The sequence below is a fragment of the Dunckerocampus dactyliophorus genome, chromosome 10 (assembly GCF_027744805.1).
Source record: "Dunckerocampus dactyliophorus isolate RoL2022-P2 chromosome 10, RoL_Ddac_1.1, whole genome shotgun sequence".
In the NCBI taxonomy this organism is placed as follows: Eukaryota; Metazoa; Chordata; class Actinopteri; order Syngnathiformes; family Syngnathidae; genus Dunckerocampus; species Dunckerocampus dactyliophorus.
In genome coordinates this window covers 29666831-29683940 of record NC_072828.1, presented here as the reverse complement: position 1 = coordinate 29683940, position 17110 = coordinate 29666831, and the positions used below count along the sequence as shown (strand labels likewise).

The window sequence follows — 17110 nt, the reverse complement described above, 5'->3', positions numbered from 1 at the left end:
GTCAACTTCATGTAATCTAACTTTGTACTCGGGTTCAACTCAAGGAGCGAGGGATAGATTAGTGTCAAAAGTAAACACGTGAACCTGCTTTTCCTGTTGATGACACCCAAAACCCCCCGCGGCTCCGTCGGATGAAGGTTCATAAAGGTATCCCTGGCTGTGTGCCTAAAATAATTACAACAGCACATGTTAATTGCTTTTCCAAAAAACACACCCTATGAACTGAGAACACTTGATGGTTTACTTCTCAACACTAATTCACAACATATCAAAAAATGGTGTTCCTCAAATAATTGCTAGAAAGAATTTTGTTATTGTTATTAAGAACTAAACCCTTTCAGAGAATCTTTGTCAGATATTCATTTTAGTTCTGTAGCTTAGTGTTATGTTGGGTGCATTTGCTTTTTGAAGAGCAAAGTAACAAGCTGAAACATAATGACAATATTTCCTCTTCTTCATCTCTTCAAAATAAGAGTCCTGGATGTGTTGGCATTACTTGTACAAAAGCACATACATTGATTTAAAAAAAAAAAAAAAATGTAAATGATTTCTTGGTAGGAAACTATTGATGTTGCTAAAAGATTAATATTGGTGTGTCAACAATACGTCGACATTTTAAATGATTGGGATTATTATGTTGCAGGAGCTGTGAAGTGAGATGCTTGTGCAGTGTGGACATACTAATACTGCTGACAAGTCCACCGCATTAGGGAGTACCATGCTGCCGTGGTTGACCTGAAAAGACAGGATCATTTCAGCATTAAGCACTTGTTTGGGAAAAAAAAATCTTACTAGTCACAAAAATCCAAATGTACAATTAATTGTTTTAATCACAAATTAAAATTTGCAATTAATTATTTTATTATTGACAAACTAAAATGTGCACTAAATTCTAGCACTCTGTGTGCGCGTTTGTTGCCTATTTGTGTTTATTTATCTAAAAAGAGCCTGACACAGTTGAAAAGACACGCGTCAACATACACACCGACCGTGTCAACCGGCGCGGAGAAACAAGCCTGGTGTGAGCTGGAGGGCCGCAGCTAGCGTGCCGTTTTCAAGGGCGAGCCGCTTTGCCGTCTGGTGTGAACCAGGCGTGACCCGGGACGCGTCAGCTGAAATTAATTTACCTCCCCCTCCGGGATTTGCTGCCCCGCGAGTGTCTGTTGGCGCTGTGTGGTGGTTCGCCCGGCTGCTCGCCCGTTTGCCCGCCCTCATTTGCTGGCTTTCCTCCTCACCAGCTCCTCTTGTCTGCCTTGCTGGTAGCGTCCTGCCGTTGGGATGGGGTGGCCTGGGGTTTTCCTGCTCCCCGGTGGTCCGCGTTCTCCGCGCCTCGGGTTCTGGGTTGTGTGTCTGGAACCCCTGTGTCCCCTACTCCGCTGCACCCCGGCAGCGAGGCTTCCAGGTATCGGGTAGTCGTGTGTGTGTGTGTGTGTGTGTGTGTGTGTGTGTGTGTGTGTGTGTGTGTGTGTGCGTGTTTTCATTTATTTATTTGGCGCTTCCAGCGGCCGGCTTCTTTCTGGTGCCCGTCTGCCTTTGTGGGGTGTGATCTCTCACTGGTCTCAGGGGTTGGCTGTCCTCCGGCCTGCCGGCGCCCTGTTCCTGGTTGGGATTGCCTCTATGCGGCCCCTTCTGGTCTTCCCAGTGGGGAGGGCTCACACATTCTCGTACCTTAATTTACAGTATATATACATGCACACACACGGAGGTACCTGTACACACGTTCATATGCACACTCACAATACATATGTACTTCCCCACATTACTCACTGAGTTAACCAGGCTGTTATTGTGTTGTTGGTTTTATTACAGTGACGATGATGTCAACAATATGATTATAGTTTTTACAATGATGTGCATTACAGTTATTGTCATTCTGATCACTATCATAGGTAATCATTTCATTATGACTACAAGTATTATGTGTGACTGTTTCAATGCAGTATTGTCATTGTGGTTGTTGATATTACTTTGTCCTTTCTGTCAGGGTCTTTATAGTCATCACAGACATTTGCTGATGTAGTCCTGTTTGTTTTTGTTGTTCTGTTATTGTTGTCACAATTGTTGTTGCTGCTGGTGTCCTTTTCTGTCTTTTTTTTTGTCCACCTCTTATCCCCCCCCCCCCCCCCCCCCCCCCCCCCCCCCCCCCCCCCCCCCCCCTCTTTTCTCTTCTTCGCTGTCCTCTCCTGCTCCGGTCTGGCCGCTCCAGATTTGCTTCATAACAAGCATCAAAGTCAAATAAATTTTGTATAACAGGGGAAGTGTATACCACACTTTTCCCTGGCAGAGTAAATCTGTTGACCACGTGAGGGCATTTAGATCTAGATCCTTGTGCGGGTCAGAAAACCGTGTTCCCGGTACCGAAGCTCTGCCACACACACACACACACACACACACACACACAAAATAGAGTAGTCTGATAAAAAATTGAATTTGATTTTGGCAAGCAGACAGTACTATACTACAACAAGACAATGTGACGGTTTACAAAAGAGTAAAATATTCACTTACCTTAATGTGCTAAAGACAAGTAGGCAAGGTTAAGGGGTTGAAAGGAACTCCTGTTTGACCATGCGGTCAAGTTGAACTTTTGCAGAAAGTTTTGGTAGCTCGAAGTAGATGAGGCATGTCTGAGCATGTCCAAAAAAACTCCCAAAGCACGCTCGGTACAATAAATTACTTTTTCTAATGTGACTTACCTGGGATAAATCAAGTTCTTGACCGGCTTAGCCTATCGAAAAGTGAAAATTGAATATCGACTTTTGTTTAGTCACATAACATTGTAGTTTTTGTTCCGTTCGCCACCACTGCACAACGCTGAATCACGCGCAACATCCAAGTCAGCATGACAAATCTTGCAGTAGGCAACGCCCTTTTCCTTTAAAGCATTCCTTTCCGATGGTTGGCGTTTGCTTTTATTTTTGGCCTCAGCTGCTATTTTTTTTGATCTTCTCGTCCGGCAAGCTCAATGAAAGTGGTGCACTCTTCCAACATATCCGGTGCAGCTGCCTTGTTGTCCGGGCAGAAATGGTTGGTTTCCAAAGAGTAGTAAAAACAAGTAAGTATAAACAAATGGCAACACCAGAAAATGGGAGAAATGTGATGCCGACGGAGTGGAGTAAAATACGGGATATCGGATTTGACGGAGGTTTGAACAGGACTTGTTCGAAATAGAAAAGGTTGCATTCACACGCATGTCATTTTTGTCACGGTTACAAGAAACTCTCATCCATTTGCTCTGCGAGTACAGTTCGTTTGGTCAAGCGTGAACCACACGGGAGCGCTTCTGGGATTTTTTTTTTGCCAAATTGGAAAACAAATTTCATCCACACTGGCAGGTTAGTAAATAGTCACATCCAGACTGGAAGGAATCACTTGGTAAAAACAATACAGAACCACGTGACACCAAAACTATGAAAGATGACAGATGTCGAGCCAAATGTATTTGGAAGATAGGATAACATCTGCTTCCGCCACGAGATCAGGCCGTCCGGTTGCCGTGTAACGTTCGTAACTCTGGGCCACACCCCAACACGGTAGCTGTGGTAATGCGCCTCAAAGCTGGTTGCCACTCGACTCCCTCCACCCGCAAGAAGAAGAAAACGCAGCACCACCATGCAGACATGCCTGTGGTGTACCGTGGGGAAGTTGGTTTCACGTTGAACGTTGGATATTCGGCTCCGTAGCTACAACGGTAGTTCCCCCTCACTGTGCCCCACTGTGCGGGGATCTTGCATGAGAAGTGTTGCTGTATAGTGGCGGAGCTACGTAGCGGCCAATGGTGGCCATGGCCACCCATGGTCACTTTCCGGCCACCCCACTGGCCATTCAGACATTTCAGGTATCAACTTATTGCCAGCCCTATGTGAGCAATGGTCTCACCTTGGCCACCCCAATGAAAAAATTCTGTCGCCACCACTGCTGCTCGCACGGGAAGTGCTGCTCGAACCGCTGGTTGTTTATACTAAACGCTAACTGAAGCAACCACCAAGAATCTCTTTTTAAAGTTTCCTAGTCAGGACCAGATGACGTATGAACGCACGCTTTGTTCTGTAATATCCAAAATGTAGACTTTGCAAGCATTTTTAAAGATTGCCAGATGAGGCAGTGTGAAAGAATGTGTTTCTATCGTTGTGAAGGTTTTGTTATGAAAATGTACTAAACACTCAGACATTTTCACGTGTGAGAATGTGATGTGACCATGAACGCGAGCAGCTGCAATTTGCAGCACCAGTTCAAACAAGAGCCTTGTTAGAGAAATCTATATACGTTATCACCCACTTTGAAGAAATATTGTTTATTAAATTACTGTACTGTTGTGCATAGAAGGCCTTCTCTTGCGCTCAAGGCCTTCTGCTCCTGTGCACATCCTGTGATGTTAGAAAATTAATTAAACCACACATGTATGATATCACTACACTGACACACACACACACACACATAGCTAGAGACACAAGAGTCCAGCTGTAGTAGGCCCCTTCCTTGAGAAGCTGAACTCTCCAGTAAACTAGGGAACGCCCAACAGAAAAAGAGAGAGATTTTCGGACAGTGTATCCAGAGCGGTGTGGAAGGTAACTCTGGTGCGTTCCTCTGTTCTCCGCTCGAGCGAAAAGACAATCTTGGCGTGGTTGAGTCTGTTTCTTTGAGTAGTTATACAGTGCAGTACTTGTCTTGGTTATCTGCAAGGATTTCCCTGACAGGCAGATTAGATCAGAGTTAAAAACTGTAAATCTACATAAACATTAACAGTTGCCTTCTTGTGACTTTTGTGTCCAGGTTCCAGGTTGGTGTGGTAAGAGCAAGCTAACTGCAGGAGACCACCTGCAGCAGTTTGTCCCGGGCTCTCAAGGTAGAAAAGCATATCAACTTTTCAAGAAAATGACACACAGACATACAGTAGCTCAGTGGGACACTCTTAGTCCATAGTGAGATAACGGGGTTATTCTTGCGTGAGTATGCCATCTCTGATTCCCAACACGTTACACATGTCGCATTACCAAACCAGGACTGTAATCCTAATACTTGGTTGAACAAAGACATCCATACTTTAGAAATGCACATCATCTACTAGCATCAGAGCATTAATAAAAATATATAAAATACATAATAAATAACAAAGATCATAAATACCGTAATTTCCGGACTATAGAGCGCACCAGTATGGAAGCTGTACCCTCTAAATTTAAAAAGAAAGATTTGCACATAGGCCGCCCCTGTTTATAAGCCACAGGTGTGCACGTCGGCACATGGGATATTTAGTACACAGAAAGATTTTTCAAACTAAATTAAATGAATGCTTTTTTCCGAACAGTGCGTTGTAACACGGCTAGTTAAACCGTGCCGAACAGTGAGTGTAAGATGGCTAGTAAAACAGTAGCCTACCAGAAAAGTCAATTCATTGCCGTCCTTCTCTTCCTCCTAGGAACTAAAACCACTCAAGCATCACAATTGAACAGCCTCATAATTCTTTTGTCAGTCTCTCTCTGTCTTTCGTTGTCGCTATTCATTGTTTAGCCGTTTAGCTTGAGCTATGACCGTAGCCAAATACACGCCAAAATAGCCTTTTACTTTGTTTCTGGTTCTCTGTAAATACACATGGTGCTTTGTGCTAATGTGCTGCAGCATTGACGTAGTGCTGCTGTGGATTGCAAACATTGCACCACATTGTCTGTCTTTCTGAGTTCGAAATGATCCCAAATAAGGATGACCTGGGATCTGCCACATCTTTGCCTTTTTTTTTTTTTAAATCATTACTGTGGCTGCCGTAAAGTGCTTTGTTTTTGTAGCACTATCGAAAGTAAACAAAAGCCATGTGAGCCGCGTGGAAGTACTCCTGCATTGTAAATGAAAATAGTCCTACAGCCGCTTGCAGTGTCTGCAAAAATACAATTTCAAGGGCTGTTATTAGCAGAGCTGCATTCAATACCACAAGTTTATTCCATCCCAGGAGTAGAATGCGGTTAGCGAGGCCACTGATGAAAAGGCTGCTATACCAAACTCTGGACTTTTGCAAGAAAGACAACTATTCAGAAGAGAGCAAAAAGGCAAAGCAGTTAACTGAAAAGGAAGTCAAATTTGTTGCTTCGGGTCGTCAAGGATAATGTGGGGTTTTGATCTGCCATCACGACAACAAATTCTAAATTTGATGAAATAATTTTAATAAAAATATTATGTTGACTTCAGTTATTTGCTTAAATCATTTTCAGTTCCAGAGTCTATCATAACATTCTCATGGGGCTCCAGATTGGATTGGATCTACGGACAAAAGATACCCCCTTGTTGCAGTTTTCATTTGAGCCACCTCTCTCCGTCTGTCGCTATGCTTCGCTGGGCTCCCACACCACAGCTCTCGTGTCCATTTATTTCTTCTCCCCAAATTTCATTTTAAAATTCTTTTTTTTTGTTTGAAAATTTTGGGAATCCAGTTTTTCACCTTTTCACACGTATTTACTACCACAGAGTGTATTTTTTTATTTTAGTGAATAAACTGACACACACGCACCACATTATGTTAACATTTTTGTTGTTGTGTTTAATGTTCATGATGAGATAACAGAAGAGCTAAGAGAAGGTGTGTTCTTGCGCGGGGGCTGCTCATGGGCTGCTGTAGTAAAATACTAGGAAGGGTTTGGTTCCAAGCAAAATATTCCTGTGGACGCCAGAGAGCCCACCCTTGTATAGCTGCTGGATAAGATCAGATGTGGGGTGGGGAGCAGTAACCTTGTGCATGTGCCGCTTTACATACATCATGTCAGTGTTGGTGGCACTTTTTTCCTGCTTAACTTCTTGGCGTTTGTCTAGTTTTATTCCTGTTTTTACCGTGTCAGATATTATGTGGCTGCATCTAAAGAAAAGCATTGGTTATACGACTGCCCACCTGAGGCTGCGCTACTTTATGACTCGTAGTCCGCAATGTCTGCAAAAACTGTTGCAGTGAAGTGCCACTTCATGACTTCAGCCCATATGTTCTAGTCTATTAATATCACTGGAATACATTTGCAAACTCATTCAGAACGCCCCACTGGTGTCTGGTCTCGTCCAGAGAGGAAGCTGAATGGCGGAAAGTGAGACAAACTTGTCATGCAGTTATAGCGTTTCCCACAGGACTGCAATCTATTTGAGGTGTAGCAGAAAATTATACACCATCGTCAAATGTGCACAAATAGCTATGACACGTTTGCAAAAAGTGAGTAAGAAAACACATTTACAACTACAAGCGAACTTCTCTTCTGTCGCTAAACAAAACATAGCCAGCCGCCTGCGAGTGCTTTTTAGGTAGCACTCGCTGCTCGTCAAGAAGAGCGACACGTGCTTTCATGAAGCGACTCTTGTAAGCTTCGCTCTCTCTTTAATTACCATTGTTCGCTCACGACGAAGGAAACTAGCAAGTTAATTGATGGTCTCGGGACAACACCACCCCGACTGTTTTGGCAGAGCTTTGCATGTCACCACGCGCTCAACCCAGACAAAAATCTGGCACGGGGGACGGGGGCTTTGCATTGTGACCCAGAGCATAAGCTAGGCTTTAGTCCAAGGGTGTCCCAAGTGCGGCCCGCAGCTTGTTATTTATTGGCCCATGGCACATTGCAGAAATAAAATTAAAGCCCGAAAGGGAAAATTAGAGCAAAAAGGCAAAATGAAAAAAGGGGAAGCGGAAATGTCCATTCTAATGACTCATTATAAAAAACAAGGGTTTGTTTTTAGCTTTTTTACAAAATTTTAAAAATGCATACAAATATCAAAGTGGCCCCTACCATCCTTTTGATTTTCAGTATGTGGCCCTCGATGGAAAAAGTTTGGACACCTCTGCTTTAGTCCCAAGTGGACTATATCTTCAAATCACTCTAGTTTATCTGGATCTTTAATATGCAAAATAGAATTAATCTGTATACATCTTTGTCTGTGCAGCAACCAAGGAGGGGGTTTTGCAGTCTGCTTTGCATCATGGAGAAGGAAGACCTAAAGGTCCTCAACAAGGGGGAAGAAGAAGAGATGGTCAGCATTGTTCATTTCTGCATCAGTTCAAATGTGCAGCTTATTCATACCATGCCACCTTTTCCGACTCCCGCCCCACAGGAGCTGCAGGGCTTCCGTCTGTGCCGCTGGCGACTGGCGCTGGTGGGTCTCGGGGTGCTCTGTACAGGGGGCTTCCTGCTCCTGCTGCTCTACTGGATGCCAGAGTGGTGCGTCAAGTCCACCTGCGTCCCTACCACTGCCTGTGATGCTGAAGTGGTGTTGCTCCGCTCCACGGTTTGTGGTCACTGTTAACACCCACTAAGCAGAAAGTTAACCATATTGCAGCATGTGATTACCATGTGCATTAAATGTACCTTGTGCAGGTGTGTAGGCACGTGCTCGATGCCACAATTGCACATTTGGTCAAGTAAAAAGTGGTTAATTAGCACTCTATTGATGCTGTTAGCCTTGGGGGAGGTCGGCACTCCTCTTATTAATTCAAGTTGTGTTGTTGACCAGGATGAATTCCGTCGCTGGTTCCTGGCTAAGGTTCGAGTGCTTTTAGCCCCAGGGAGCAACCCCTTCCACAGCCTGGAGACCCAGACCACCTCCCCTGCTTCCCCTTCCTCCCCTTCATGTCCCTTTTCCTCTTCCTCTACATCTCTGGCCAACGGAGACCCACAGCACCCTCAGGGGCTCAGCAGAAGATATGTGGACTACCAGCCCACACAGGTAGGTAGAACGCCTTTTTTTCATGTCACAGTACGATTAGGATTTACTATAATAACCTGAAGACATATTATACACACTTGTTCCCTTCCTTTTGTGTCTTTCAGATTCGTTATTTTACCCTCCACAGCACAAAGTACTATTGGAATGACCGAGTGCAGAACTTTGAAGTTTTAACGTAAGTTGGCATTCCAGTTTGTTTTTTTTAGCCAGACTTAGGGAAAGAAATAACTTTGCACCTTTTGATAAATGACAAGCACGTATGGTATTATGGTATTGCATAGTTGGGACTGCTGGCACTCTAAACCTTAACATGTGTCCACTTTGTACTGTGGTGACTCTGCCCAACAGTGGTCTGGAGGATCTCCATGTTAGCTGTGCCGCCCTCCACTCGAAGCACAGCAGAGGCCTAACCAGGAACCAGCAAGAGTACAGGTAATAACTATTAGAACAGGTAGTAATAACTAAAGCAAGTTGGTTCATATTTATATTCAAAAACGTTTTGTTTTAGTCTGCTCAATCAATTTGTTTGTGCTGTTCGGCACACCACCGAAAATGTTCTTTGAGTTTTGGCCTCCTGTGCATCCTTGATTTACATAATGCTGTTTTTTTTTGTTCATTTTTAGGAAACTGTTCTTTGGAGTGAATGAAATTGAAGTTAAAGTGCCTTCTGTTTTCAAGCTGCTTATCAAAGAGGTAAGAATTAGAATATGATAAATAGAGTCTGTATCTTTTCTTTTCACTTCAACATTAGCCCAACTGATCACCTGTATCTGTTTCTCCTCCTGCAGGTCCTCAATCCTTTCTATATCTTCCAGCTCTGCAGTGTGATATTGTGGTGTGCAGATGAATATTACTACTATGCTGTGGCCATTGTCATCATGTCGATTATATCCATAGCTACCTCGCTATACACCATCAAAAAGGTAGGCACCTGGAGACCCTGCGTCTTACTTAACCACGGGGTCAGACTCGAAGAGCAAAGTGTCACTCGGGTTACATATTGTTGGACTTGTCTGCAAGATCATCAAGGCCAGATTGCGGGTACTAGAAAATAAATAATGCCAGCAATGCTCTCAGAACGTCACCACTATTCTGACGTCCTTCCAATACTAATTTCATTTTATCAGAATGTTCTGGTTTAATATCCATAGTGCAGCCCAGGGGCGATTTTTGGCCCACAGGCCATTTTTTTGGTGGCCCTGGGCATATTGTAAAAAATCAAATGTGTTACTTATTGAGATATATTATTAGATATCGGAATGTGCCCTCTCTCTTGAGGGTAATGTGTTTTGCTGTCCGCTGGTGCCAGAAACTGTCATTGAAATGGAAAAAGTTGTGTGAAATATCTGTTTTCTCTCTTCTCCATCCTCTAGCAATATGTCATGCTTCATGACATGGTGGCAGCTCACAGTATTGTCCGTGTATCTGTATGCCGAGCCAATAACGGTTTGTGTTCCTCATTAGCTTGACATACTCTTCCACTTGTGTGCTTTTATCCTGGCACAATATTGCACTGCATTTACTGATTGACAAATGCATCTCAATCATTTACAATATCTTGGAATAGTTAGTTTCTTTCAGTAGTTCATTTGAAAAGGTGAAACTCAGCTGAAGATATTTCAACAATATATTTCTTCTATTTTGGAAAAAGTATGTACCGTAAATGATTCTGCATCCATCTAACACGTACCACATACTGTACCTACCAATTTATGATCTATTAAAAATGATTACAAAATATCTTCTGTTGCTTCCTAACTTTTTGCCGATTCATGCTTCACCTGCATCTTCTTTCCCGGTAGATGTCGAAGAAGTTTTGTCTACTGATCTGGTGCCTGGTGATGTGATGGTCATCCCCAGCAATGGGACCATTATGCCATGTGATGCCGTGCTGATCAGCGGCACCTGCATTGTCAATGAAAGCATGCTTACAGGTTAGAGAGGATTTTTAATATTCATACCTAAACCCTGCAGTCGTCGGTCCTAATATGAGTTTGCCTTCCATCAGGCGAAAGTGTTCCTGTGACGAAGACCAATCTTCCAAACCAGTTGCCAGGGGACAGTGGAGATGAACCTGTGATTGCCTACAGCACCGAGGAGCATAAGAGACACACGCTCTTCTGTGGCACCAATGTTATCCAGACACGTTTCTACACCGGTGAACTTGTCAAAGCTGTGGTGATCCGCACAGGTAGCCACTTTTGTCAGTGGACGCAGGTCAACGTGCTGAGTCAGTTGAAATGTTTGAAAGCTTTCTCATGATCCACTTGTGATCCCACCCAGGCTTCAGCACAGCCAAAGGCCAGTTGGTACGCTCCATCCTTTACCCCAAACCCACCGACTTCAAGCTGTACCGTGATGCCTACCTTTTCCTCTTGTGTTTGGTGGGTGTGGCTGGGATTGGCTTTGTCTACTCTATCGTCTTTAGCATCATGAATAAGGTAATCTTTACAATAGAGATGCACAATATCTTTTTTTTTTCCCCCCCCAAACTGATACAGATAGCTTTCTGCTTCTCAAGGCCGATGTGGTACCGATAACTGATAGCTTTTTTCTATCTACTTTTTAAATTTAGTTTAACTGTAGTTTATGCACACTTGGAGGTAGGACTCCAGCAAATTAGAACCAAACTGACCAGACTGTACCTGTTGAGTTGTCCTAATCAAAGATCATGACATTACTACGACCACATCACTACTATCAGGAGAACCAGAGTATAGAGAGGAGGGAGCCACCTGCTGTAGCCCTGCAAGGTGGACTGGTGGTCTGTATTCTGGCACACACTCCGAGCAGCCGGTGTGACGCCACGGCGGTCTCCTGCAAACCCTTTGCACTCTTCCAACGTTGTGGCGCTGGCGTTTCAGGTGGCTGATGAGGTTTTTTGTGTGCTCGATGGGTTTTTCCCCCCTCGTTGCAGAGCATTTGGCACAGCTAGCACGTGAAAGGTCTTCCTCAGAAAGTGATTGTTTACAAGTGAGCTCGGGGGAAGTTAAGACACAGGCAGGAGAAAAAAGGAGCGCTTGATTTGCTCACCCACACACTACGGGTAATTGGAGCTTTTTTGTAAATGATTGGTTATGCGAACTATTCTTTATGTTGTCGGATTTATTGTTATGACGTCAAAATTCCCTCATATCAGCCCGATGATTATCTTGCGCGCCCCAATTTTTACAAGGTTAAAAATGACACTTGTTAATGGTTGGCATGTCTGTTTTAGTGAAGCAAGGGCAGAACCTTGCGGAAGTGGAAGTAATCTGAAGGAAACGCAGTCATTGTGAGGAGGAGGAGGAACGTTTGGCATCTACTCACAAACACTAACCCGCCCCGTCCCAAACTAAACATGTCGAAGCACTGCCTGAAACACTGGCTAAGTGTGCAAAAGAACCCTGTGAGTGAATGCACTTACACCATGTCGTTTTACCGCTTGTTAATGTAACCGAGTGTTTTAGGACGCCCGCTGACGTTGTGCAAGTTCTGAGTGAAATAATGACGAGATCCACGGCTGCAGAAAGCATGTTTATTCTTCACGTTATTCCACTCGCAACACACACGTACAAGACACTTCCGGCCTTCAAAATAAGAGCCCTTGGTGCCATATCCTGTCTGATTGTGCTAACAAAATGGAGCAAAAAAAAAAGCTTGCATTATTAAAGAATTGACCACAAGCATGGGCATTACAGTTTGCTGAGGATTCAAGTAGAAAGGTTAGCCAAGCTCCATCCATTTCTGAAATAGCGGTCAAAATTGTCCAATGATATATTGCATCAGTAAATGTAAGGATTTTTGCATTTAATTAACTGACATTTTATTCACTGTCACAAAAAGCACACATTTTATGGTGGTAAAATAAGTGTAAAAAAAAAAAAACAGAGTGCAAAAAAATTTAAACGAAATTTGGGGAAAAATGAAGCTGATTTGAGGTTGATGGGATGAGTTTGAGACATTTGCACTGTAGAACAATCCCAGTAAACGCTAACCATACAGAAACTGTTCAGCAGACTGTTTAGTAAAGGGACTAAAGTGGACGTTGTGTCCTATTTGACACCCATCCATCCATCCATTCATCTTCTATGCTGCCTCACGAGGGTCACGGGTATGCTGGAGCCTATTCCAACTGACTTCGGGCGAGAGGCGGGGTACACCCTGGACTGGTCGCCAGCCAATTGCAGGCCACATACTGTATAGACAAACACATTCATACCTATGGATAATTTAGAGTCTCCAATTAACCTAACATACATGTTTTTGGAATGTGGGAGGAAACCGGAATACCCGGAGAAAACCCACACACGCATGGGGAGATTCATACCCAGATCTTCTCAACATGCTAATCACTAGGCCACGATGCGGTTTATTTGATACCTAAACTTGAATTTTCCCTTGAACAGAAGCTAGATGCTAAACAGTTTTGTAGCAAGAAAAAGCTGTGAATCCTTTCTGGCTACACAGGTGCCAGCCAAAACCATCATCATCGAGTCCCTGGACATCATCACCATCACTGTTCCACCAGCGCTGCCGGCAGCCATGACGGCAGGCATTGTGTATGCCCAGCGACGTCTCAAAGAAATTGGAATTTTTTGCATCAGCCCACAAAGGATTAATATTTGTGGGCAGATCAATCTGGTCTGCTTTGACAAAGTGAGTACCGAGTTCCAAGTGTCTGACAGTGGTCAGTATGGCTTTACCTAGCTATAGGAATTATAATTTATTATCACGCTAAAATGAGATCATAACCTCTTTCAGACAGGAACGCTTACAGAAGATGGCTTAGACCTATGGGGAGTCCAGAGAGTTGAGAATGGCAGGTAAGAGTTTTATCTGCACCAATTTTTTCAAATATGCATCCTTACTGGATGGGACATTTGTCTAATACATCAACATTTATTGTATTGTGTCTTGATTCCTCATTTGTTTCATTTCCAGGTTCCAGCACTCGGAAGAGAAAGCCTACAAGGAGAATCTTGTCAAGTCCCAGTTTGTTGCTTGCATGGCCACCTGCCACTCCCTCACCAAAATAGAGGGCCAGCTATCTGGAGACCCACTGGACCTCAAAATGTTTGAGGCCACTGGCTGGGTGAGTTCTGTACCTGCAGTAATATTCTACAGAATACAATAGAGTACTTTGTCACTACACTCGCCACTTTGCGTTTCACAGCTTGACTCTAACACGGGTTTTTGTGATTAATCATCGTTTCATTGCGTGGTTGAATATGGCCTATTAGTCAAAATTAGATGTATTTAATCAAATTCTACATATTTTTTAAAGCATTTTCAAGCATAAAAATAGCTTAATGAACTGAAAATAAAAATAGCAGGCATTCAGAAGGTGCATTTAAAGACGTGATGATATGTAGTACTCTACACTGGTCACTAGGTGTCAGTAATGCTACATTGATGAGAGAATAGCCACCAGGAAGTACTGTACAGAAACCAGAAAAAAAAATACAACAATGAACTCTCCCAATGCAATGGGTGATACAAGAGCAAAGATGACTATGTAGTGTTATGTCATGTCTAGAGGGCTCTAATAATGTTAAAACATGTATTTTCAAGGTTCTAAACAGGTTTTCTATGCTCTTAACTACGAAAATGTTCTCTTTATAAATAAGGAATCTTACCTTGGTTGGGTCCGGAAGCATTTAATTGAGATTAACGAGCAATGACTATATTAGGTAAATTATATATGGGGACCAGCAGCAGTCTTTAACAACATTGTTGCTAAAACGGGCGTAATCAGTCCCCAAAGTAGCAGTTTATTAGAATTTGACTGTTATTTGTGTTTTTAAATGACATTTACTTTATATACGGCAACATTGTTTCCATTTTGAACTAGCTGCCGCATCCTTTTGGCATTCCTGTATGTGGAGATGATGAGTATGGTGTTTGGTTTGGTTTGATTTTATTTTGAACATGCATATGTCCGAAAAGGAGTAGGAAGAAGCAGAGCTTATTTAATCCTACCCCCTTTTCGTAGCATATCAGTTGCTAATACATACATGTGTATACATCCAAACACACGCATACATATATATACACATACATCTGCACCTACACAAGTACACACATATATACATATATAGTGTACACATATACAGTATACAGGTACACAAATGTTTAAAAAAAAATTCTATTTTTTTTTTCCCCTTCCTCCTTTTCTTTTCCTTTTTCCCTTACTGTTAATCCGTTCTTTCTCTTCTGTTGATATCCACATCCTCTTTAGTATTTCAATGCTAGTGACGCTGGGATTGTATACAAGAGTTCCTTTTATTAATTATGTCAAGGTTATTGCCATGGAATTTAGTCCTTCTCGTTGCATTGGTCTGTCTTTTAGGGTGTTTCCTCCATTATGCTTATTATCATAGTCATATGATCTTTAATATGTATCCAGATCACTGATGTCTTGGACAAGGAGCACACTTGCGACTCCTGGACTTCCTTTTAGTTTGATGTAGATTTTCCCGTTAGTGCTCCAAGTGTTTTGAATCTTTCCTTGCTTCCTCAGGTCTCGTGCCTTCTTGGCGATGTCGGAATTGCGTTTTGTGAGATGCTCATCATGTAGACGTTGGTGCCTCTGAGCTTCTTTCCCTGTTTCAGCAGTGCTGTTTTGAATTCCCTGTTGGTGAACTTAATGATGACAGGTGTGGTGGTGTTCCTGCCGTGGAGTGGGACGCAAGTGTCAATACTGTTGACATCGACCTCCACCTACTTTGATTGTAGGAAGTTAGCAATCTGGTGCTTTATTGAAGGAACATCTCTTGACTTGGGTGTGATTTGGAGCCCTGTGAGGACCACATCATTCATTCGTGCCATCTGATCCACCTCATCAATGAGGTTTTTAATTTGCTCCTTGATATTCTCCTTTGCTTCTTTCTCTTCCTAAAGGGTGGTGCGAAAGTCAGCGTTATCCTTCAATAGTGCCTTGATGTCATCCTGTAGAATGTTGATATCATTGCATAATGCTCTATTTTCTTCCCTGGGGTCTTTAGCGTCCTTAAGATCAGTACATGAGGTGGCTTCCATATGGTTTATAGCCTCCTTGAGAGCAGTGCGCAGGGCAGCGTTATCTTCCAATAATGCCCTGATATCATCCTGCAGAACCCTAACATCCTTGCAAAATGCTGTATTTTCTTTACGGTTTATCGCTTCCTGAAGAGCAGAGCGCAAGGCAGCATTGTCATTCAGCAGTTCCTTAATGTCGTCCTGCAGAGCCTTGATATCTTCCATAAGGTATTTAACCTCCTTCAGAGCAGTACTCAAGTCTGCATTTTTATCTTGCAACTTCTTGACTTCTTTTGTTAGTTCTTTGACAGACTTGCTCTGTGCTCAATTTTCTTCCATAATGTTTGTGATAGACTTGCTCTGTGCTCTATTTTCTTCCATAATGTTTGTGATACCATTCCTGACATCCATTGTGACTTCAAGGAGGTTTGTGTAATTACTCTGAACATCTGTTTCCAGAGACGATATAGCCCTCCTTATAGCTACATTTGAAGCTGAATGTTTCTCTGCCATTGAATGCAGTTTCTCAATTTCACGCATTATTTGTGGTAGAGTCATCTACAATCTGAGGTTTCTGTGAATTTATCAAGATGATTATGAAACCATATGTATCCTGCCGTTTTTTTATGTCTTCCACTGATGTTTCAGAGCCAGAATCACTTTCCTCTACAATTTCAGAGCCAGAATCATTTTCCTTTGTGTTTAACATTGTTGCTAAGCAACCTCTTTGAACTTTAGCAGTTCTCTAGTTAGCTAGACTTGCTAGCAGGTATCGATACTTGTATCTGTACCTCTCGACTATTCCAGTTAAAGTTGGGGGATTCAGCAAGCAGCACTGTGTTCTTGTGTTCTTAAAATGTAGTCAGGAAAGCACCAAAATAGTCACAATTTCCAGTATCATCAACAGAGCTCCTGCCATACACGTCCTTCCCCGTCAAGAAAAAAAACAAAAAAAAAAACGTCTGATTCATGCTGGCTTGTTATTTGGTTGCACAAATCCAAGGAACAGTTACTTCCTGATCCCACACGGTTAGTTTGGGCTTTTACTAGAGACTGTCAAATGTAGCTATTGGCTTTCATCTCGCTCTTTTTTTTTTTTTTTTTTTTTCAGATGCTGGAGGAAGCCACTGAGGAAGAAACGTCTCTCCATAACCGTATCATGCCTACTGTGGTACGACCCCCAAAGCAGCTGTTGCCTCCACAGCCTGTATTACCGGAGCAGGATATGGTAAGTGTTATAAGTCTGATTCGGAATGTTTGTTATAAAGATACACCAAGGGGGCCACAACGTATGGAAAATGCAACTATTGCTGTATTTTAACTCATTCATTCCCAGCCATTCCCAGGCACACAGAACATTGTTTTTCTTTATAAACATGCAACCTACCAAAAAAAAAGATTAGACTCCAGTCTTTCATCAGGAAAA

General features: G+C 42.8%; 1 protein-coding gene across 4 annotated transcripts in view; it reads left to right on the top strand.

The window, feature by feature from the left end:
• The window catches only part of atp13a3 (ATPase 13A3), a 46090-nt gene that overhangs the window by 8094 nt on the left and 20886 nt on the right, over positions 1 to 17110 (top strand). For all 4 annotated transcript variants that reach the window (XR_008572663.1, XM_054789251.1, XM_054789250.1 and 1 more), the window contains exons 2-17: positions 4774 to 4846; positions 7906 to 7992; positions 8074 to 8247; positions 8473 to 8685; positions 8790 to 8860; positions 9034 to 9117; positions 9309 to 9378; positions 9474 to 9608; positions 10059 to 10131; positions 10488 to 10619; positions 10694 to 10876; positions 10969 to 11126; positions 13135 to 13323; positions 13429 to 13490; positions 13609 to 13759; positions 16796 to 16912. Coding sequence is in view for 3 of the 4 variants with exons in the window: in XM_054789251.1 (XP_054645226.1) it covers positions 7942 to 7992; positions 8074 to 8247; positions 8473 to 8685; positions 8790 to 8860; positions 9034 to 9117; positions 9309 to 9378; positions 9474 to 9608; positions 10059 to 10131; positions 10488 to 10619; positions 10694 to 10876; positions 10969 to 11126; positions 13135 to 13323; positions 13429 to 13490; positions 13609 to 13759; positions 16796 to 16912 (1863 nt within the window). In the remaining variant the exon portion in view is untranslated. The remainder of the gene's footprint in view (positions 1 to 4773; positions 4847 to 7905; positions 7993 to 8073; positions 8248 to 8472; positions 8686 to 8789; positions 8861 to 9033; positions 9118 to 9308; positions 9379 to 9473; positions 9609 to 10058; positions 10132 to 10487; positions 10620 to 10693; positions 10877 to 10968; positions 11127 to 13134; positions 13324 to 13428; positions 13491 to 13608; positions 13760 to 16795; positions 16913 to 17110) is intronic.